Here is a 25,199-nt window from a genome sequence, read left to right on the forward strand (position 1 = left end):
AAAGGATGGGAAAAGGCCGTAATAGGGCGGGCAAATTGACGCGTGCTGGCCACGTGCCGCCATTTTGACCAGACTTGGTGACGTCATCGCATGGGAATGATGTATTGTTTATGGAACAAAAAGATGGTAAATTGGATTTTTTCAAGATAACTTCGTTTTGTTTTCATGTAACTAGGCGTTTTTTTGCCATGTAAACTGCAGTAGTAGGCAGAATGATTGCTGTAGGATTCTTCAAGAAGAATAGGTAATTGAAGAAGAAAATTGACTATCTGTTCGTTCGTTTCTTTTGCATGCTTTAGGTTTTGACAGACGGCAATATATTTTGGCAATGGCCCTCAGACCACGACAACGCGACCTGTTGGCCGTGCCGCCAGCGCGCACCGTATCGCGCAGGAACTCGCCGCTGCCCCGCGCCCTCTCACTGCTCAATGCGCTCCTGGCATCGACGCCTGAATGCGATCTATTTGCTTGGCGATGGGCGGCAGTGTATAGTGAATGCTTGAGATTCTGTGAGGCGATGGATGCTAGGTGCTCAACTGTCCCAATTTAATTTGTTAATGTGCCATTATTGTTTTTATAATTGTTAATACTTATAATTATTAGTTAGATTAAGTTTCGTGACGCATTGGTTCAACTGTAATGTCATGTAAACATTTTTATCAATTAAAAAAAAAAAAAAAAAAAAAAAAAAAAAAAAAAAAAAAAAAAAAAAAAAAAATTACTTGTTGGTCATGTAACAATACGAATATGTCTGATAAGTATTCATAAATCTTAGCGCCTACATTATTGTACATAAATGTATATATAGTCCTCCTCGCCGTATCCGACGACGGTGACTCCTTCAACTGCTTTTATTCGGAAACATGGAACGCTCTAATATGGCTTGCAAAGCCAAATTTGGTTTTGAAAATGCGATCGCATGGTGCGCAATGAAGCTGGCCAGCTGGGTTGTAGGTATTGGTATACGAGGGCCTCGGTCGCGTCTTACGGAGATGGCGCTTGGCATCCAGGTCTTCCAAGCACCGCTGCTCGTATTGCTCTACCTTTTTATGCGCAGTTATGTATAGATATATCAAAACAAGCATAAATTTACACGAAAACAGTATGCTAAGCGGGGTGATTTGCCGCGCGGGCAAATATTTGGCAACACTATTTATTTGCAAGTTCACCCTTACACAGTACACCCTTGCCGGGGTTTATTCTAATACCTAACGCCTAAACAAACTGAGATAAGTAAAGTACACAGATTGAAACAGTATGACGTAGACCTAAATGTTTCATTTGAAAATAAAATTTAATAAAAACTTAAAGGTTACAACGACAAACTTGACGAGAGTTGCATGATACACTGCATCCAATTCGCACCCCGCTCCGAAGTTTGAGCGAGACAACGCTATGTGCGATACTCTAGCGAAATCCCGATTGCACATCGCACGTGTGAATCGGATGCAGTGTGTCATGCGCCATAATCTTTTTGAACTTATTTGCTAATTAAAATAGCAAGTTAAGACGAACCAATCCGGCAGTCACTAATAATTACAGTGAGGTTGATACAAGTAACTGAAAAATTAAAAACAAAAAAAAAAAAACAAGCACTAAATAATAATAAAATGCACTTTTTTCTAATACCGCTAAATTATTGTGTGTAAGGTTATACAAGTATCCATATTATTACGTAGTATTTTCTACTGCAAATCAGACATAACTCTTGAGTGTATGTGTACAATGTAGATGCAATGTACGATTGGTAGTTGCAGTACTGTTGTTTATGTGTATGCTGTCAATCTAAGTCGACCCTGACAGCACGGGGAATGTTAATATCGATGTTTGCTGACGAATTACGGGAACTCAAAAAGTATGCCGACTTTTTTGCCATTTTCTTTCCGAGGGGCTAAAGATGGGGTGTCTGGATCTGTTTACATAAAATTAAAGACTTTTGGAAGAACAGATTCGTTGTGTACTGTAAAAGATGTCGACCTAACTGGGAGGATGTGGAAGGTAATTATTAAACACTCTTCGATGGTCTTCTTTGTATTTTTTGTCTAATATATTCGCTACGTGCAACACGTCTAATCATAACAGCTGCTTCTTCTAGAATGCCCGTTCCGTCTGACAGCGAGATCTGATTCTAAATTCAAATAACTGTTGCCAGTCGCCGTCCAAAAGATGGCTGTAAAGGTTACAAACCTTTACAGTACCTACTGTTATGGTCTGCGTGTTCAATGACTAATTTGAAAAAAAAAGTATAAGTATTTACAACGGCCAAAACTTTAAAAATTAATTATTCATGTAGGGCGTGGAGAAGAGTTACTGTGTTTAAAAATAAATATGGGTACTTGAAATTACGCATTAAAGATTTATAAAATATATATTATTTGTAGCGAATATTATTATTTGGATTAAAAACAGCATTCAAATAACAATAGAGAAAGATCTTATATTCAACGTTATGCCGAGGGGTTTGAATTTTTAAGATAATGTTTGGTTTCTTTTACGTTATTTATGATTGCACAAAACATTAAAATACTAACTGCGAACTTAACTCCAGAAGGCATCTCTACCAGTCAACCATACATTTTAATTCTAAAGATGCAAAGTATATAAAGAATAAATTTTCCTTTTTTTTTCATTGTACGGCCCTGATTTACCCGTATTTTATTTGCCATCAATCACTAGCCAGGTTTCATTAAACTGCCGGTGACATTCCACGATACTTAGAAACACATTATCATTCGCCATCTTTGTTTACGAGGGAAATTTCAATAAACCATAAAACCATTTTTATCGACTTGAATTATTATAGCACTTCAATTTATTTTCTTTCTGTTTTTATTGTCATTTATTTAATTTTGTAATTGTTTAGTTTTCGTACAGTGTGTATTTTTGATACGACCGCATAACCAAAGTGTAAGTTTAGGCTTTAATGAACACACTTTCATAGGTTTAAAAAAAATATATACTATACTACTATACTTCACTGGCTCAGTGACTCAAACAGGATCTTGGCCGCTGACACAAGAGAGCGCCACTCTGCCCTATCCTGCGCCATTTCACGCCAGTTGGGTATTCCGAGGTTGGGTTTATAAAAAACAGACGACTTTTATTTTTCTATATAAAAGAATTCAGCAGGCAATGTATCACCACTTTGTTTCAACTCACAACTATCACAAGTGACTAGGTATGATGTACATTGTTGGCCGGAAAATTTCAAAAATTATTATGCTCTGGTAGTTAAGACTAAAGTAAAAAAAACTTTCAGAATCGTTTTTATACCACTAAAACCTACGTCTAGTTTAAGTTTGCGGTTATATCAAAAATATAACGTTAGCAATGATTTCGTACGTTATACCTGTTAGCTTAAAGGCGGGATTCCACCAATGAACGGCACAAGCATTTTTGTACTCAATATGCTTGCGCAATTCCAATTTATCGAAAATTAAACGCTTACATTAAACTTTTTTATTTATTTATTTTAAACTTTATTGCACAAGAAAAGAGTAAAACAGGCGGACTTAATGCCACTATAGGCATTTTCAACCAGTCAGTCATAAGGCAAAACAGAAAAGTTACAAGGTGTAACTTTTGAGCGAAGTAAAATAAATACTATGGTATGTTTAATTATACCTTATGACTATGAGTACACTAATTATATACATATATATATGAATAAACAAGGATAAATACATGTACATACAATTGCACGTGCGTTATGGGTTACCTACCTACTAATTACCACTACGCCTGCCTTAACATTAGCAGGTTATAAAGCAAACGTTTGAAAGTTAACTTTCATGGAGCCTCTCTGATCGTCAGAGGGAGCGAATTCCAGACTTATCAATGTTGTCGAGACCTTTTGACATAAGTCAGATGAAATCTATCACTGTCACAAAACACATCTATAGCATGTCTGTTTACATTAAATCTACCTACATATACAAGCTGTTTAAACCGTGTCACCTAAGTGTTATGGCGCGGGGGGCAAGTTATTCCGGGCGTCCAGCGATCAATCAGCCGACCGCACCGAGCTATGCGGATGTTTTACATACCGGTATGGTTGGTGCTGACCCGGCTTCAATCGTCTATGCCACTTCATAGACCTGAGATCAATTTATGAGTTTGTGCTAGATTTAACTTTCGTACACAATGTATGTGTCACGGATAAAACAGGAAATCGAAGTTTTAGTGACGATGAACGTAAAATTAGCTTAGTTCGCTTTAGGAAAAAAAACAACTCTGTTTTTTAGGGTCCGTCCGTCTGTCACCAGGCTGTATCTCATGAACAGTGATAGTTAGACAATTGAAATTTTCACAGATGATGTAGGTATTTATGTTGCCGCTATAACAACAAATACTAAAAAGTACGGAACCCTCGGTGGGCGAGTCCGACTCGCACATGTCTGGTTTTTTATAATTATTGTAATCAATCAAGTTATAGGGTGATTAATTTAATGAAATCAATATTTTTAATTTATATGATTAATTAATTTACCCTACATCAACTACAGTACAGTATTTAACAACGGGGACAGTTGCTGCAATAATATCGTATTTAATATATTCGCTACATTATTGAAAATCACATAATTCTCCTTTTTTTTTTGTACTGCAACGTCATACAATCTGTCAGCTAAATGACAACAAGAGTATTAAACAGATTAACTTTTTTTGGTATCATCAACTGCAGTTATTCCTATATAAGCAATCACTAATAGTTTCATAATACGTTATTTTGAAACTGTAACTAAATATTGAATCCTAATTACCATTCGCTCATTACTATCATTTAGTAAAGTGTTGTCATGTAACGTATCTTTGCCTACAACCCTCTCGCGTGAACCTAACACCAAGCTAACACCAATATTTGTACTTGCGCACCCTACTGTCAACGTCAACTTGACACGTTGACAGGTGTAAAGCTATTGGTAATGGTTCGACGGTTATGGCGTCTCGAGTGGTAATTGTCGGGGCGAAGTGGGAAATAATCTGTATAAATTGTATGTAGTATTAAAATGAACAACCCATGGAATTTAAACCTTTAGATATATGATGATACTTACTGGTAATGGTAATGACACTAATATAGCTTTTGTTTTCAACAAACAAATTGTTTCAGAAATTTTGTGAGGATACTTTGACATTAAAGAGCTCGTATGTTTTCAAAGAACCTTATATTGAATAGGTAATGCTTTTTACAGAGTTTTAGTAGCTTTTAATGATCTATTAAACAACACGCTACGCCATCGCCATGGAGAAGATGCGTAAAAAACGACATCCCCATTTTAATGTGTGAAAGATACAATATATAAACAATCACTAATCGCTGGCCATTCAGCGAGACAATGCCGACAGTATTTTGGGCACTTTTGGTCCGGGTGAAAATCAGAGTGGGGGGTAGGTTTCTATTTGTTTATTATTGGGTACTAGGTATATATTTTGTAGGATAGGTACATATTATGATCACGAAGCGTGTTATGGATGTTTTTTGCTTGTTTACGTATTTACTTGACCTTGCTAAAAAAATTCTATAAACAAACACTATTTTATTATACCCGATAACATGTACGCGTACACCAATGTCATTTGAAATTACTTTTGAAATTGAATTAATATAATAGCGATGCACTAATATAATTTATAAGGCGAGTTAAAGTCTTCTAACAAACTTTATGATATTTCATCGAGCTCATAATACAAGCTTTATGATGTTTATCAAGTCCATAAATCTTATTTATATTTCAAGCTCAACTTACACTCGCACTAAACAAACAACATTTTATTACAAATCCATTTCTAAAGACGTTACGAGGAACCAGTAAGCCTCTCTAATGTTTATTTAATAGAAAAACACGTCCACTCATGGTTTCATCTAAAATAACACGTCGGTTGAGCCGAGCGGAAACGGACGGGAATAGCCGGGTGAAAACGGAACGATGCCGATTTGCTACCGAAATACCGATACTATAGTATGTTATATTTTACTGGCGATGTCGAAACTACTGCGCTTAAGTTGTCTATAATATAGTTTAACCTCTGTCTCGTCTGTTTACCTATGATGAAGACTCTGACTCTGAATTTTTAGGCGTCTTTTTGTTTTATTTTCGGGAATGATTTATTTTATTTTATTGAATACATCACACGAACCTCCCGCAGCCTTCAGCTTATTGTCCCTCGACATCGTATAGGTTTCATGTCAAATTCCTTCACCATTCAGGCAATCCGGCTGTGGAATGATCTTCCTCTCTCTATGAGACAAGTTCAGAACAAATTCTCCTTCAAGCGCATGTTGCGCAAGCATCTGTTTGACAAGGTTCAAAGGTCGTCCTCATGATGTTTCACAATGGGTATATATTTATATGTATGTATGTATACATATTTATGTATCATATTAATTATGTATGTATAATTTTATATAATTTTGTTATATTTATTTTGTCATTTTACTCTGTATTCTGACCCTGCACCAAGTAAGATCTTTCGGTTTGGCTCATGGTTGACTGGTAGAGAATGCCTTCTGGCATTAAGTCCGCCAATTGTACTCTTCATGTATTGTGCAATAAAGTTTAAATAAATAAAATAAAGTACTATCCTTACTAAAAAAATCAAGAAAGTCGGAATGTTTTTTACGATGACTACTATGAATGAATCATTCTGATCGCAAGTTATTCGTTGTACGAGTATTTACAGAACACGATGACGCGCAAATTTGTCAAATATAATCTTTAATAACATGACAATACGAGCCAAGGCACGCGTCTTCGTGAATGACACGATCTATACATTGAGTATAAGCCAAATGTGAGACTTTATTTACAGTTGGAGACAGCAAAAAAGTGACTTTATCTGATTTATATATCTAAGTACTTTTAATAGTATGGTAAAAGTTCTAAATAAATAAAATCCCTCAAACGACTTCTATGACATCACCTTTCATACTTTGCTTCATTCATTCCAACATTATCTCCAACCATTTGTTAAAACAAGCTCTTCAAAAAAAGTAGTTTATATTAACTCTGGTTTACCAATTAAAACTCACCTACGCCCACAAAAAACTGATTTATCTCCAAACAACAACTAACAAATGGTAATGACAAATAATGAAACCCTACACTTAAACTAAGTGCATTCCTACTTAAGAATAATTCCTCTGAAAATAGAATAGAAATATCTTTATTTTTAAAAAGACGTAAACCATGGAGTTTTGTTGGTGAGATATTCTTTTTTGTAACTAAGTTTGAGTTGACGTGGGGCTTATTTCTGTCAACATTGGAGGGAGCATGGCAGCTTATATAGACTAGGATTACTGATATGAGTGGTATGAACTACAGATCCGAATTTTGTTAACTTTTTGTGATGTAAAATGTACAAACATAGATTTCAGACGTTATGCAAGATTAAAAATGCAAGGATTTATTTCAGTAGAACAGTAGTAACTAGACTTTTGGGACCCGGGTACGTACGTTTACTACGTCCAAAAGAGAGGTATGGGCATTGTGCATGTCATCTCGCTTTGTGTGGTAGGGCACGGCACAGCGGATGTCATTCCAGATCTAGAGCAAAGCCCAACTGGGGAAGTACCTCCACCTTACAGAAAACCGCAGCCAAATAACACTAGACCCTACTCATATTGTTGTGTTCCTACCGGTGAGTAAGCTTGCCAGAGCTCAACGAGGGTGCAGAGTATTAGGATCGGCAACGCGGATGTAACTCCTCTGCAGTTACAGTCGTACATAGGCGACGGAGACTGCTTACCATCAAGCGGGCCGAATGCTTGTTTGCCACCGACGAAGTATTAAAAAAAAAACTTTTACTCCATTTGTCAACAATAAAATATAAATATAGGTAATCTATATAATGTTTTATATAGGTGCTTACACTCGTAGGTATATACGTATACAAGGTAATACAGATGAGAAAGTAAACTTATATTTTCTGCAACGAAACTTAATAAATGTGTGGGCGTACCTACGTAAGGAGCCGGAAAAAACAACGAATAGAGTCTAATAAGATTAATTTAATCTAATAGAAAAAAAAGTCAAGCATATCAAAGGTTAGATGAAGTTAATTCACAAAACTCCCAAATTCCCAAACTCACAGTGACATGCATCCAATTACCTATGGGCGTTAAAAAGCGCAAACTTTCGCTTTCGCTGAAAACATTAAGTCCAAAATCGAGTTCATTTACCGGTCTACCGGGCCAAATGAACTGAAGCCGGCAAGATACGGCCAAGACTAATTTTCAATTAAAACTTCATCAAAGTTAAGCTAGGAACAATCTTTGGTGGCTGGCTAGCTTCAAAGGAGGCAGCGATATATGCTATTTATATATTGCAGCATTTAGTTTGCCCGTTTCTGGACGTATGCCTCCTATAAATCCGGCCAAGACTCTGTCCCTCGCTACATACATGGAACTAGTTTTGGCTTGTTCACCCATCTTTCTGGTGGGCAACCCGTATCCCTCTGATCTTCCCTGGGCCTCCACTCTAAGGTTTTCCTGGTCCATCATTCGTGCTATATAATGCCTATAAATTTAGCAAATTTATCAAACTGGTCCATTTTCGCTCATCGAAATATGAACTTGTGTTGATTTTAATATTTCTTCTAACCGGTTTAAAATCTTTACAATGCATACAATAGCATAAAATTTAAACTTCTAATATTGACAAAGTAGAAAGAGGGGTCGAATTTTCTTTTTTACTTAGTTTTCTAACGGTTTTTGATATAGGGGAGTACGAGTAAGTACTTCTGACTGCCTTATCACTCTTACAATACAATTATTTTTAACGAATCCTACTTCCGCTATTTGCTAGTAATTATAAAGTTATTATATACCGAAATTTTACTCGACACTAACTCCAAAAGTTCAACCGCTTTTCTTCTATATTTGTACCATACCAGAATCCAAGATAAGATCCGCTATAAGCTTACTAAAACTGCAGGTAGCGTGAAAACTGTCAGTAAATATTTAGCTCCAGTTAGCTCGTTATTGCCCAATAACTGCAATGGTTAGTTAGTTTGAAACTAAAACTAATTTAGCTTTACTTAATATTGCTTGCGCCTAGCAAAGTTTCCGTTTGAAAGGTTTCATATGCAAGTATACGTAGATATTAAAGTGATTCTTTGACATGCTTTTATTTTGTTACCTATAGATATTGTACAGTAAAGATTATAATTGTCGTTGTTGTCTACGTAACAGCCTGATATGCTTATCACTTGCGTTGGTCACTTTCAATCCCGCGGTGTTAAAAAGTTGTTGGTTATTTTATCACGTGGATAAAACCATCCATAATACGCCGGCTGGTGTATGTCTATTTCTTATCAAATCTTGTATTTTAGAATAGACCCATTTCTCAGATTTCGATTGAACTGAAATATTTGGATACCTGCGTTACTTCGGTACCGAGAGGCTTATACATGTAGACATAAGAACTCTGCATTATATCAACCGATTATCTGTTAAACTTCAAAATGGCGAAATCGTCTCGAGAATATTGTTTTGTTTTTTGTCCATAAATATTCATAGATTTGTGATTGACTAAGAGTGAGGCCGCACTGGTGCGTTGCGTTGTTTCGTCGCAAGCGTCGTCGCAGCTTCAACACTGCGTCGCTTTACATAATTTTTCTATGACATGACACATTGATTCATTGCGACGACGCGACGCAAACGCAACGCAACGCACCGGTGTGGCCTCTAATGTGGATGAAGAAAAAACTAGTATTGAAACGCGTTTAACCATTCTTTAGTTAACACCCGGCAATCGTGGATAACCCAACAATAACTTTAAAAGCAACTACCAAACACCGTCATGCTCTCCGAGCACACTTTTGATATCAGCGAAATCATCTTCAATTGGATGGTAGCCATTTTTCACATCCAGAAGTATATATTTTAAAGTCTAAATTGTTCTACATAAAGAACCATCACTTTTTGTTAAGCTGTTCCAGAATGTTAGAAACTTTTGAAGCGTTGTTTGATCCACTACTTTTGATGCTGACTGTACAATCGGGCGATAAAACCTGGCGACGAAAATGGATTTTTTGATGAATTTTTATTATTAGAATTGGATCTGTGAATTATTTTATCAGGTGCATAAAGTTTTATGTCCAAGTGAGTAAAACTTGAATCTAGCGAGTAATAAGCTCTTAAAAATGCTATCCCTTTATTTTCTGAAAATTTTTCAAGAAATTTTTAGTAAAATTGGATCATTTTACAATCTCCGTCCGCCATTGGTATTCACTGATTTTTACCACCCATAAAATCTCTCCCAAGATATGTTCTAAATTAATATTTTATCAGGGGATGCGTGTGACAGGCCCAGACTGCCTTCAAGTATAAAAGTCGTATGTACCATTGTACACATTTAAATGACCTTTCATAAACCTTATTGCAAAAACATAAGGTCTACCGATGGTCAGCAAAGTGTTGCTGTTATGTTCTACTACTTTTAAAAGGCAGCCGGAGGACGCGGAATAGGATTCTTATCTGATGAAGTGATATCGCTGCCAGTTGGGAGTGGGTCTGACGGATCATAGGGATTGAATTGGGAATTTAGGTCTTAAAGCGGATGAAACCAGTATGTGGTCTGTGTATATTTTAGGTTTTAGATTAGATAAAATAATAAATAAATAAATATTATAGGACATTATTACACAAATTGACTAAGTCAAATACTTAAATACATAGAAAACACCCATGACAAATACAACACTCAGGAACAAATATCCATGCTCATCACACGAATAAATGCCCTTACCAGGATTTGAACCCGGGACCATCAGCTTCGTCATTACCCACTAGGCCAAACCGGTCGTCAAATAGATTTCCACTATAAGCCGTTCGTAGTACAGTCACGTCTGAAAATATCGGTACGAAAAATGGGCCTAAAATATGTATACACTACCTTAATATATGGGCAATAAAGTCGTCGTCGATATATTTTTGGCACTTTTTTCGTATCGATATTTTCAGACGTGACCATAAAGTCACGAACCTGAATTGTTGAGCCATTTAGGGCTTACTTTACATTGGACATTTCATAGCGTTAGTATTTGTCAAACAAATTAGCTTGAACATTAGACGGATCTACAATTGTCTGTGACCGTACTTGCAGCTGAGTGCTGAAGATTATCTTTATTGTTTGTTGACATTTAAAATCCATCCGCCACCGTTATTGAAAAAAAAACGTAGCCCCCCAAGCAATGATTCGGTTGACACCACATCAATTTAAACCGGCTCACTGGTTTTGACGATACGTGGACCATGTGACACAAAAATAATAATATAAATAAAATTCTTTATTGCACACTACATAAAAAAACAGATACAGAAATTGATAAAATATACACATTGGTAGGTAACAACAGGCGGACTTATCGCTAAACAGCGCTCTCTTCCAGGCAACCTACATAAGTCACGCTCCGTGATAGATGAGCCATTTAGGGTTCTAGCTTAATTGGACATTCATAGCGCAAGTATTGAGTCACCAGTTTAGCTAGAACCCTGGCTCAACAACCACGGAGCGTGACTGTGCTTTTTATGTATAAAGCGCTAAATTCATAAACATTGCTTTTCAGATTTCTTGTATTTTGGCCTCCAATCTCCTAGAGTCAGACCAAGCTAAATGAGCACAGACGTTGCGATGACAAAGTGTAAAAGTTTCACAATAAACGTCAAATTTCTATGGAAATATGACTTATGGCACTACACATACTTTGTCATATCTAAGTCGATGCATAGGTATTTAGTTTAGATGGACTAATCATTTAACTGAATATTTGTTTCGTTGTTTCAGCGCGAGGGAGCGGCGCGCAGCGATGCGGAGCGCGAGCGGCGCGCGCGCAGCGACTGGGAGGCGCGGGCGCGCGCCGCCGAGGCCGACGCGGCGCGGCTCGCCGGCAAGCTGCACGCTGCCCAGCGCGAGATATCCAGGTACAGTGTAACAGTAGGTTGTTACAGCCAAGGTCGGAACCGGTTTATTTCGGTTTTCCTCCGAACTTTTTTAAGAACCCGAACGTTTTAAGAACTTTATTGTAACCTAAAAAAACCGGTTTATTCGATGAGCGACGAAACGGCCGGCCGGTCTGGTGGTGTGCCACGTAAACATAAACATTGACATATGAATTAACCGGTTTTTATTGCTCTAAACCGGTTAATCTGACAAGAACTGTTCTCATAAAAACCGGTTTAAAAATAACGGTTTTTTTAGTGAAACCGAAACCGGTTTTGCGCCAAGTACATGATAACGGTTTGGAAATTTAACCAGTTTCCGAGCCTTGGTTTCAGCGTAAAAGTGCGGCGCGCAGCGACTGGGAGGCCGAGGCCGACGCAGCGCGGTTCGCCGGCAAGCTGAAAGCTGCCCAGCGCGAGATATCTATTTACCGTGTTAACGTTAGAGCACTCTTTACAGTACATTTAAATATATAAATGTTTTCTAATAAAATGAAAATCTTTATTTCAGGCAAATAGTGATTGCATGAATAAAACCTTAAAACTAACATACTTATTATAACAATATATCTTAAAACTAAACATTACAAATCACATTATGGTTTTGGAATAATCCTACACATACCTACCTAGCCCCAAACTAAGCATAAAGCTTGTACTATGCGTACTAGGCGACGATATGTGAGCGACGAAGTTCACCCGCAAGCTGTTTGCTGCCCAGCGCGAGATATACAGGTGCAGTGTTAATGAGAATACTCTATAGGTAATGGGAGGCGCGAGCTCCGAGGCCGACGACGTTTTTTTTAAATATCGACGAAGATACTGCGATAGACTATTCATTAAATTGCATTATAAAATGCAAAATAAAAATGTCTTATTACTAATTAGATTTTTTTACATGTACCAAAAGTAAGCCTGGACCTGGAGGTTGGTGTAGTTATGAAAGGAAAGTCTCCACTTAGATGGTTGGCAGTCCTCAACTGTGCGTTTTTCCAGGAACTTTCTGCCTCGCACTGCTAAACTGTGGAATGAACTGTCGCCTGCGGTATTTCCGGACCGATACGACCTTCAAACCTTCAAGAAAAGAGCGTACTCCCATCTTAAAGGCCCGCACGCACTTACAACCCCTCTGATGTTGCAGGTGTCCATGGGCGGCGGTAATCGCTTACCATCAGGTGATCCGTCTGCTCGTTTGCTCCTCTACCATAAAAAAAGTAAAAAAAAAACATCTGTAGTATTTTCGCACATAACTACATCAAAACCTGTACACATACCTACATGATTTAAATAATACTTAACGAAGTTCATCCTTCAAAAATTAAAATTACTATCAACTAAATACACAGACTCCACAAATAAAACAAGTATGTAACTGACAGTGAAACATCATACTTCGTGGTGAATCCTCCGAGACTGTTGGTAGTAAACTGCTACGATCAAGCTTTGAGCGCTCCGTTATAATTACACTTCGTGCCCTGGGACGCGCGGAATGAATCGATGCGCGCTCTAGAGAGTTTCATACAAGCTCGTTACATGCAACTTATGACGTAATGAACCGACAGCGCAATACGCATATATATTGTTGTGTTTCTGTAATGTTACATTTAGAAAGAGTTAGCAGCATAGCGGTAGAAGCGTGCGACTTTTATTACGGAGGCCGCGCCGAAACCTCGGCTCCTAGGTACCGATGACTTTTTCGGAACGAACGTACGAAACATAATTTGATATTTACCAGTAACCTACAAGTAAAATATCGTGAGTAAATACCGGATTTATCTCAAAAAGGCTTAGTTTCCGCTCTGGGTTGGAAGGTTAGATGCCAGTCGCTTTCGTAAAAACGAATACACGCCAATTCTAAGGATTAGTTGACAACGCTAGGAAGAAGTAGTTCAGAAAGTTAAGTTCTTTTGACAGCATACAGATCAAATCTAAGTCTCAGAAATAGTAGATTGTTAACCAAGGGATTGAATGGTGCCTTTCATCCGAGTTAGACTATTTACTATTATGAAATATCTTGTCAGAATTACCTGGTATTCATTACAAAATTAGATAACTTTTGCTCCCTGGCGAGAATTTAAATTGGTCTTATTTGTCCAAGTGTTGAAATCGCGTTGTTAACTCCAACGTAACAGGATTGCGGCATCCGATTGTGTTAATAAAACCGTCCAATTAAAATATTGCCTTTTACAAACAATCGACGTTCGAAAATCAAACCGAGTTGTAACTTTTCAACAAAAAATACGCTATCCAATAAGAACAGCCTTGAAGATACGCCATTTTGAAATCGGCGTTCGAAAATCGAAACAGAAGCGTGCGTTTCAAAAGGACGTATGTGAGTATGAAAAACGTTTTGAGTTAGGACTTTTTTAAAGAACGACGTATATTAGGTTCGTTAGCACGCTCGAGCGTGCGACGCAGTGGGGTTTTTAACTGATGTTTGATGTTTGCGGATTGTATTGTAGATTGAAATCGGAAACTGTTGTGTCTGGTGAATTTTTTTGATTCTATTTATCTATAATTCTAGACTTGTTTAATGTCGATGGCAAACATAACTAAATTTAAATTTCATTTAAGTATATACACCGTGTTTTCTTGGTTTTCGTTAATTTCAAGGGTGCATTCCTGAGCTTAAATTAAGTAACTTTCTCAAAGACACCGGTATTCTAATTAACTCCATTTCGGAGATACTCAATAATTTATTTTTATCTTATAAGGCCCCTACAAGCGTGTACCTTATGCGTGTGTGTAGCTTGCCTTAGGGTCTGTTTTCATATTGATTAGTGTTTAGTACGTGTAAATACATTTGCTACTAAACGTAAGTACTATCTCGGACGATCGATGTTTGAAATGTCAGTGTTATGTCATAGTTTTCAATTGTTTGGTTGAGTTCAATAAAATGCCCGTGTTACAATAACGCTACATGCAACAATAAATAATTAAAAAAAAAACATTTTTTTTTAAATAAAAACACGGTGTATATGGGCATATCTATGGTCAATACACATCAGATTGTGTAAAAAAAAACATAATATTAATATCCAGATAGGAAAATCAGGAGTACGTTTGTATGGAAAAACAGCCGTCCCCTTTCCTCTTAATCAGCATTCGAGTACTGTAAATTGATGTACCCATTCCAATTTCAAACGTGTCGATAACGGACAGTTATTGCCGTTACATTAACGGGCCGTTAAAATTACGAACAATCCAGTTAATGGGTAGTTTGCTTGATAATTAATAGTAAGATATAGATAGCGTTTTGGCAATGTTTACAGGTAATTAAGATTAGTGGTTAATATACGCAGTTTAGATAAAATAAGTTATTTTAATTTATATTCTGTGCTTTTGTAGTTTTACTTTATTCAGCACGTACGGTCAACCAATTTGATTCCTAGGCCACTATAGAGCCATGTCATAATGACTTCTACGACAGTGCTTATTGAGTGATGCATGTCATGTATAGAGTAGTTAAAGCGACAAGGTTCTATAGCGGCCTAGGATTCAAATTGGTTGACTGTACCTATTAAGTACGCCTTTTGTATCTGTGCAATGAAGTTTAAATAAATTAATAAATTATCGTCTTTTTCACATGCTATTGTATAAATTGTAAGGGTTAAACTTTTTTAGTTTCAGCTTTTTATTTTATTTTATAGGACATTATTACACAAATTGACTAAGTCCCACAGTAAGCTCAATAAGGCTTGTGTTGAGGGTACTTAGACAACGTTATATATAATATATAAATATGTATAAATACTTAAATACATAGAAAACACCCTTTGATCCGATTGTCCCGGGTTCGAACCCCGGGCATTTATTTGTGTGATGAGCACAGATATATGTTCCTGAGTCATGGGTGTTTTCTATGTATATAAGTGTTTATTTACCTATATACGTATGTATAAGGTCGCCTAGCTTAGTTTTGGGATAGATTGATCAGTGTAAGATTATCACCAAATATTTATTTAATACTTATTTGTTAGAAATACATAGAAAAATATTCCTTTCTGCACTTCATGAGTCAGTCAGGTAATTAAAATTCCATTAAACCACTTAAACCATTAAAATTCTAGAGATTTTACGACTTGCAAGTGAAGTTGGAACATTCTTTTGTAATACTAAATTATAAAGGAGAGAGGAGCTCCATAATATGTTGTAAATTGAAAACGTTTTACGTAGCTGTTCAGTTTTATCTTTTATATAACACAATCCACTACGCTTTGCTACGAAAAATTCGTAGCACATTATTTACGCGTAGCATCTACGAAATATAGCGTAGCACCTTATTTACCCGCATTCTCATTAGGAGGAAGGGTCCCATTATGAAGTCTTAAACGGCTCGAAAAAAATCCAATTTCAATTCATCCGGACCCCGGCAAATTGGGTCAAATCCATAACGGTCTCGATGCCGTAAATCCCCAAGTTCGTATTTCGAACCAAGTTACGGCCCATCGGCCAATCGGACGCGCTTATCGGCGCCCAATGACACCGGCCCGATTACGCTAGAACGTAAATTCGAAAATGGAACTCAAGTTCGTTAATTACTGAACTGTTACGTTCGATATCGTGGAGTTTGGGATCTAATTCTGAAGCAATTATGAGTTTTTTGAATTTGGAATTGTTTTTTTTTTATCGTGTCAGTGTTTTGTTTTGAGTGTTTATATTGTCCACCAGTATTTTTATTAATTATAAAATGTACATCAAACATAGATACAGTACAAATTTTATTTGTCGAGGTTAAATAAATTGGAACCCAACTTTGCTAGTTACTGAATTCGTAGCAACGGAGCGTAAATTATTTCTTGAGCATTTCAATAATACATAATAAAATGAATTTCATAAACGTGTGAAACTTTATGATATTCAATAATTTAGCTCATCCTTTTGTCTTAATGATGAGTATGTTGTGTATGTACATGTTATATGTTTCTTAATAACATATATTTATTTGCATATTCGACCGACTCAGCAGCTTATCAGACACGAAGTATTCCCAAATTTGGGAATAAAACAGGTTCCATTTCCTCAGCCGGAAAAAAAATAAGTGCCAAAATAATATTTACATTTTGGAAATAAATTCCCTACACTTGGCACAAAATACCGCTGTCTGATCCAATACCATTTCCACCCTAAGCCTGCATTTCCCACCATTCCGACAATAAGTGCGCCCATCGACCCGTGGTACACGGCCGATGTCAGTCAAACAGATATGCTGGGAATGCACACATCTGGACTGATGTAATAGAGGTATTTACAGCGGGAACAACCAGGCATTTAATCGCAGATGTTAAAAACGCGCTTTATGAAAGTCCCATTATAACGCTATGGCCTTCTTAAATAATAAATATAATAAATAAATAGATATTATAGGACATTATCACACAAATTGACTAAGTCCCACGGTAAGCTCAATAAGGCTTGTGTTGCGGGTACTTAGACAACGATATATATAATATATACATATTTATAAATACATAGAAAACATCCATGACTCAGGAACAAATATCCATGCTCATCACACGAATATTACCTTACCAGGATTTGAACCCGGGACCATCGGCTTCATAGGCAGGGTCACTACCCACTAGGCCAGACAGGTCGTCAATAGTTCTTGACGTGCAGATATGCAGTATTTCTTCCTGATACCAATCGGCATATCGCTGGCCCAATATTAGGTACAGGTTCTATGCTACATATTCTAGATAGTTGAAATTCGACTCAATGTCACGTGTCAAATATTATTTGAGCGTCTAATATGCAGTGACACAGCAAATGTAAGCTGTATTTTTATGGAGTCCTAGCTTTGTAAAATAAATTCAATTCGTCAAATATCCGGGGGCTATGGAGGGATTACTGACGCGGTGTAAATATTTGTATTTTACATTTATACGAGTTAACATAAATAAATAAAAAAAAGCTTTTCCATTATGCGTTTCGTTGTAACATGAATTTAGAAAATTTTAAGGTGCATCAAATAACATACAATTCCTGAAATCTGTTTATGATAGAACTGTGGGTAACTAACTTTCTCTGCATCTCGCTCGTATTGGCATATTAGTGCAAGCGAGTTATATAAAAAGTAAGTTACGCAGACGTTAGTGAATACGTCATTGTCAAAGTCGTGGTAGCCGTACTGATGTATGGAGTGAGCACTGTAATAAATAGACCTATTCGAGTTTTAGTTATGCGATCTGTTTCCGATATCCTCCCCAGTCCCAGAGGCCCTTACACACGCTTTATTCCAAAAAGTGATTTTAACTTTGATTAAATAAGTCAAGGTTCTAATTTCAAAACCGAAACTAACGACCGGGACTAGGGAGGTTTAAGATATTCAGAACCCCTAGTGTAAATTTATTCGATATCGAAACGTGACGTACGCGTTTGCGTTTAGTCTCATTTTGTATAGGATTTAGAAACAGCGCGCCAAGCGGGACGTTTTGGAAACTCAACATCCCATACAAAATGAGACTTAACTCAAACGCGGACGTTACGTTTCGATATCGAATAAATTTACACTAGGGGTACAGATCTTTCAGTGTCAAAAGTGACGTTTTTGGTTGAAGAATTGGTTGAAACAGATCAAATAACTAAAAGGTCGTTGAGATTCAAGATGGCGAAGACGCCTCGAGAATATATTTTTATGTTTTGCTCATGAATGTTGTTTGAAATGTAATATTGATAGCTTATTATGCAGTGAACTATCGTGGAAGTGTGCAGCAAATGAAAAACTAATCTTGAAACGCGTTTAACCATGTTTTAATCGACGCCCGGCAATCCGTCGTAGCTTTTAGTAAAGTCCAGCTATCTCTTTACTAAAAGCAACTACCGAACAACGTCATGCTCTACGAGCACACTTAAAAGTTACTACTGAACAACGAGACTTGACATTGGCAAAATCATCATAGATTTGATGGAGGCCATATTTTAAAAGAAGAAGAAATAACTAAAACTCGAATTGGCCTATAATCATAATTGGCAAACAAGCTTGCTTATTTGTCTATGGTTATACTGAATATGGTTTTAATCTATTCAATTTGTATTTTTTGATTGACATACACAATTATTCAACAAGACATACTGAGCATGCAAGCTACAGAGCAAGGTCAAACCGAGCATGAGGTCTTAAAAAAAGAAAAACAAGTAAGCGTCATGTTATGACTTTGAACTTAATTTCATTCGCGATACCCAGACCTCATCTACTTGGTATTCAGAGCACGCTGGTGCGGTAGGCCCGGGTTCGGTTCCGACCCCTGCTCATTTGTATGGCTGGCGCGGTGCCTTCAATAAATAATGAAGGTTATACGGGGGTACGAATGATCATTTGACACACGTCAGTGGGTACGGATTATCTTGGTATAATACGCGTATTTTTCAGAAAAATTATTATGGTGACCCTTTTGGATAAGGTTGTGTAGGCTAGAACAGCTATGAGTTGCGTGGGTTAGTGGATGAACGTATTAACTATGACTTGACATAACAAAGGTGTTTTAGCTGATTATATAGAGACAAACGCAAATTTGTCAAACCTGGAAAAAAGTAGATAGAAAAGTGACCCGTCAAAAAAAGAACAAAGTACTCACCAATTTGATATTTCATAGAATAATATAAATGTTTGAGCGGCTAGAGGATATCCTCTTCCTAGAATATATACCTACCATTATCTACTAGGAATTCAGTAGTAGAAAATTAGTAAGTACTTAAGGAGAAGAATGTTGTGTTGAAACTGCGTTTGCTGGCTTGTTAAACAGACCAATCCTATACTTGGTTTAGATTTACGACAGACCACGTTCCCTTGCGATTCTATTACTGTTTTAATGTCGTATCTAGCTCGTAACTAAGCTGTTATCGGAGCATAAACAGTAGTCAATGGCATCAGATATCGACCGTGCACGCCGGCAATATTCATGAAGGCTAATCGAAGAACGGTGAAGGCCTGAGCAGTAATAGTACGAATAGTTTGGTCCTTCATTATAAATTGTTGACAGTTTTGTTATAACTTCAACCGTTTCTAAAAATATTGATAATTTGTGTGACGTCTTGATTCCGTTGTGGACTGGTGGTTAAATAAAACAACACTTCGTACTCGTGTACTCTGCGCCCACCCGCTCGCTGCGACGGCCATCAACAGAGTGATGACTAGCGGGTAGTTTTACCGCATAGTTTATCATGTAATAGTCACAATATGCAAATCGAGGCTAAAAGTAGACCAATCTCCCACTTATAGGTACCTGAATAAGCTACAAATGTACACCAAGTTTCTGCCGGATGACCACATCTTTTGAGATTTGTTAAGGCCCATAACTATAGTTTGTGTATTAGCATTAGAAAGAAGTACATAATATATATGTATGTTGTGTATATTTGTATGTATGTAGGTATATAATTGCTATTATTTTTATATGTGTAAGTGTATAAATAGAATATTGTTATATTGTTGAGAATAACCTGATTTGTGTTTCATATTCCCTCTCATTGTGTACAATCCTGCACTTTCTGTTTGACCCAATGGTTGACTGGTAGAGAATGCCTTAAGGTAATAAGTTCGCGATTTGTACAAGAAAAACGAACTATAAAGTAGGTTTGTAGATATATACTGTAAACTTGATAGTCTTTTATGTATAACAAAATATTTTAAACTTTAGCAAACTATGATGCTTAAAAATACAAAGCTTACTATTCCTTTAAACGTTGCCAAAATCTAAATAGACCTTTCTGTTACGTAGTTATATCTCGGGCCCCGCATTGCAGCTTAGGTCAAGGTCTTTGAGATGTTGCCAAGTATTTAGACCGTGCTGGGAAGCTTTAGCTGGATTTTACTTTCAATAGCGATGGAATCCAATATTTTTGTTATTTGGTCTTCAGCAAATACGATTTATTTAACTTTAAGTATCTTGATTTTTAATAAGATTAGATTTATGATAGCGTAACATTTGTTTGCTTGTTAGAATTGCTGTTGAGTATTTTCGATTACAGAAAGACTGTGTTGTTAATTACACTTATTGATATGTCTACCCTCTCAGTGCGGATCGGATCTACAAAATATAGTACATTATGAATATTATGATACATGTGCAGTGCGAATAATAGGGAATTCGCAACGAGTGTCGAAAAATTAAATTAAAACGAAACGAGATCGTGTCATTCACGAAGACGTGTGCCTTGATTCGTAATGCCATGTTATTTGACAAATCTGCCCGTCATCGTGGAAATTACATACGTACTATACCTATTCGCACATGCATCGTACAACGATTTACAGTACATATGGCCCTTTAAATTTTCGATATAGTCACGTAATGTGCTATTCATCGTACTAGTGCGGTAAAGTAGCACCATATGTACTGTAAGTTTTTTTCTCTACATCATTTTGTATGTTTTCAAGTTATCCTAAACCCATCAGCTTCAATGTAACCAAATCTTTGTTCCTCGCATGCTCCACCATACTATATCAGCTAGCCCTGAACTTGCCCCGCCTATTTACGGCGTCGTAAACTTATAAATAATAAACCGTGGGGTAACATAAGAATACATAGAGAGGGTGACGTTGCTTAACAGGATAAAACATTTTTGAGTTGAAAATTTAATAATGTTGTTAGATTTAAATCTTTAAATGCTCATTGGTGTCTTATACAGACATAGAACAATCAAGCACCCAATATCAAAAGAATTTGCCAGAAAGTGTTACAGCGTGCGTTCTATTATATATATGGGCCTGAGTTATCGGAAAATAAGTGATATTTATATTGTAATCTTCAGATTAGGTTCTAACACGTAATGGACTCCAAGCAAATAGTGACAGATATTATTCGCTGAATTTATTCCTACTTTTCTTGTTCTAATATGTATTTCAAAAGGAGGAGGTTATCAATACGGTTGTCTTTCTTCTTCCTCGCGTTGTCCCGGCATATTGCCACGGCTCATGGGAGCCTGGGGTCCGCTTGACAACTAATCCCAAGATTTGGCGTAGGCACTAGTTTTTACGAAAGCGAATGCCATCTGACCTTCCAACCCAGAGGGTAAACTAGGCCTGGTTGGTATTAGTCCGGTTTCCTCACGATGTTTTCCTTCACCGAAAAGCGACTGGTAAATATCAAATGATATTTCGTACATAAGTTCCGAAAAACTCATTAGTACCAGCTGGGGTTTGAACCCGCGACCTCCGGATTGCAAGTCGCATGCTCTTACCGCTAGGCCACCAGCGCTTTCTAGGCCACAAGCGCTTTCTCAATACGGTTGTATGTTTTTTTTAATGTTGTTACTTCTTCGTCATTTCTGAACCGATTTTGAAAATTATTTTTTTTATTTGAAAGGTCTACAAAGAGACTCAGAGCGCCAGGACCCCACGTACACTTAGATGCCAATTTGATACTTGTCGTTCAACGTTTATTTGTTTTTAATAAAAAAAGAACATACAGTACACTCTCCTATTCAGTCTTTGTCCACGTCGTTCACTCGTCGATAACACTATATCGGACCGTAAGATGGACATCAACTGCGTTACTCATAAAAATGCACTTTATAGCCGAATTCTTTTCTATTTCGCTTTATGCTACTCGTACTATATAGAACAAGCAAGTGTTATTTTCCTAAAATGTTCTGTATTTTTTGTCTAGTTTTATCACGCATAATTTAAACCTAGTTGTTCAATGACACATGCATGGTTATACTAATAATCCATTAAATCTTACATAATAAATTAATTAAGTAAGCCGCCCAATCGTGTAAAAAGTTGGTATGTCGTTAGTGTTAGTGTAGATATGCACATAATATTTATTTATTACACACTTAAAAACATATGATCTATTCATATATAGTCTCGGTTACAAATTCATTTACTTTAAAAGACACTGCACCTACTTAATCTTTCTGGTTTAACCCATTGGTTGACTGGTAGAGAATGCCTTAAGGCATTAAGTCCGCCATTTGTACCTTCATGTACTGTGCAATAAAGATTAAATAAATAAATAAATAAATATGACCTACACATTTTTTGTTATATACACAAGTAAATTATTTAGAACTAAACGAAACTACGAACTAAATAAAAACAAAGCTCACCAAAGTCTCCTGCCTCTGGAATGGAGCTAATGATGCTGGTGGCGTTGCCTCTTTAAACCGCCAAAGAAAAACGCTGGGCAAAGAAAGAATTTTTAATAGGGTCAATTTTCCCGTAATTATTTCAGATTTATTATTATTTATCATAAAACAATACAAACATCGCTCTAAAAGGTGAAATATACGCGTTTTATGCATCAAATACAACACTCATTTTATAGATACCGTTCTAGTTTATATACATATAACCGAAGATAAGAGCCGTTTGTGTGCAGCGGTGTAAAAATAATAAGACACCCGATATTAACCCCTACGTTACACCCTGGGGGAACTTAATACCTCTGCGTAATCACTTTTGTGCCTTACCTTAAATAAATCGTATGCGTACATTGATTTTTGGATGAAAAATTCCACAATCTTTGCTCGGTTTTTTCTACAAATACTGGATATAGTTTGCAGTTTTTTTCCGAATTCAGTAAAAAAGTAAATAACCTGTAGTGTATGACTTTCCAATTACTTTCTAGTGTATATTTTTGAATGTCGTAATAGTTATTTGTTTTACAAGAAGGCAAATTGATCCAAAAGCGTAGCCAGTTGCGAGGGTCTCATGGTGCGAGGGTTAAGCAAACCTTCCCATAGAGTAAAAACTAAAAATCAGTAGACCAACGCGGGGAAAATAGTAACTGTTGCACATTACAAGTAAAATTCAAATTAACACATTCAAATATAGACTGCATCAAAAGGTATTTTTTTACGCCCTGTATTTCAAATTCAAAATCATCACTTAAACGTCCATTCGACCAGCCGAAGTGAGGAAACAACTTATAATTTTCATTTAATTACTTTGTCACTCTTGTACATAGAATGCAACTTTCTCATCATTTTTTGTAGATAAAGAGAGCATTTACAAGCTGATGTATTGTCAAAAAATTGACGTTAACTGAATGCAAAGAAAAAAGCGTACCTACTAAGTGTAAAGAGCGTACCTGGGTCGCCTAGCAGGAGGACGTTCCATCGGACGCCCCAGGTATCGCTGGAGCGACATTGTGGAGGCGCTTCTGCGCGAACTTCGAGTCAACACTTGGCTAGAAGTCGCACAGGACCGAGAAAAGTGGCGCTGTCTTGTGTCGGAGGCCAAGTCTCATTTTGGGTCGCTGAGGCAACCGAGTAAGTAGAATACAGTCAACATCCCTATTAAAACAATACCTAAATAGTGTAACCTTACACGTCGCTATAATGGGAGCCCCTGTAATTGTCTGTCTGTCCGTAAGCCGACACCGAGGACTTCAAAGACGGTTTTTTCTAATTTTGATGACGCCGGTAACTTGAGGATTACGTCATTTTCAATGGACTCGTTAGGAATGGGGAGTTCTAATTTTGAAGACAATACGTCGCCCTCATAAAAGTGCAAAGTTTTTTTTCTTAGCAAAACAATCAAAAGATCATGTAATGTTTGTTTTAGAAAAAAACGACCAAACTCGCCCACCGATAGTTCCGTATTACATCACATACGTATATCATCTGTGAACATTTTAACTGTCTAACTATCACGGTTCATGAGATACAGCCTGGTGACAGACGGACAGACAGTTAGACCGACGGACAGATGGACGGACGGATGGACGGACAGTGGAATCTTAGCAATAGGGTTCCGTTTTACCCTTTGGGTACGGAACCCTAAAAACACAAATAGAGGGACAAAGGTTTTGTCCACTATTTTTGACGTTGCTGAATTAAGTACTTACGTTCTTATAAATACAAAATCCGCCAATATACCGGGTGGGCCCTGTAACAAGAGTAAAAATTAAATTGTAGGCTCAAACTGACCAACATTTGTTCACCGACTTTTAAAAATAACAATACAATACAAATATACTTTATTGCACACCTCAATACAGAAACAGTACAAATAATACAACACATAAAGAAGAGGTAAACAACAGGCGGTCTTATCGCTAAAAAGCGATCTCTTCCAGATAACCTTTAGGTAGCGGAATTAAAAAAAAAAATATATGTTAGGTATGTCAGTAGGTGTTCCAGATGCAATAAAAGAAGTCTAGCACAGAATAAACACAAAACTAAGCAATATAATTATCATATACAAATATAAATAAAAAAGATATATAAATACATATACATACATATATTAAAATACATATTATATATATATATATATATATATATATATATATAATAACTTGTT

General features: G+C 36.7%; 1 protein-coding gene across 7 annotated transcripts in view; it reads left to right on the top strand.

Moving 5' to 3' along the window:
* Positions 1 to 25,199, top strand: part of LOC133521123 (uncharacterized) — a 614,754-nt gene that overhangs the window by 368,674 nt on the left and 220,881 nt on the right. For all 7 annotated transcript variants that reach the window (XM_061855897.1, XM_061855895.1, XM_061855898.1 and 4 more), the window contains one exon: positions 11,790 to 11,926. In XM_061855897.1, coding sequence (XP_061711881.1) covers positions 11,790 to 11,926 — 137 coding nt within the window. The remainder of the gene's footprint in view (positions 1 to 11,789; positions 11,927 to 25,199) is intronic.

The sequence above is a fragment of the Cydia pomonella genome, chromosome 9 (genome assembly GCF_033807575.1).
Source record: "Cydia pomonella isolate Wapato2018A chromosome 9, ilCydPomo1, whole genome shotgun sequence".
NCBI classification, from domain to species: Eukaryota; Metazoa; Arthropoda; class Insecta; order Lepidoptera; family Tortricidae; genus Cydia; species Cydia pomonella.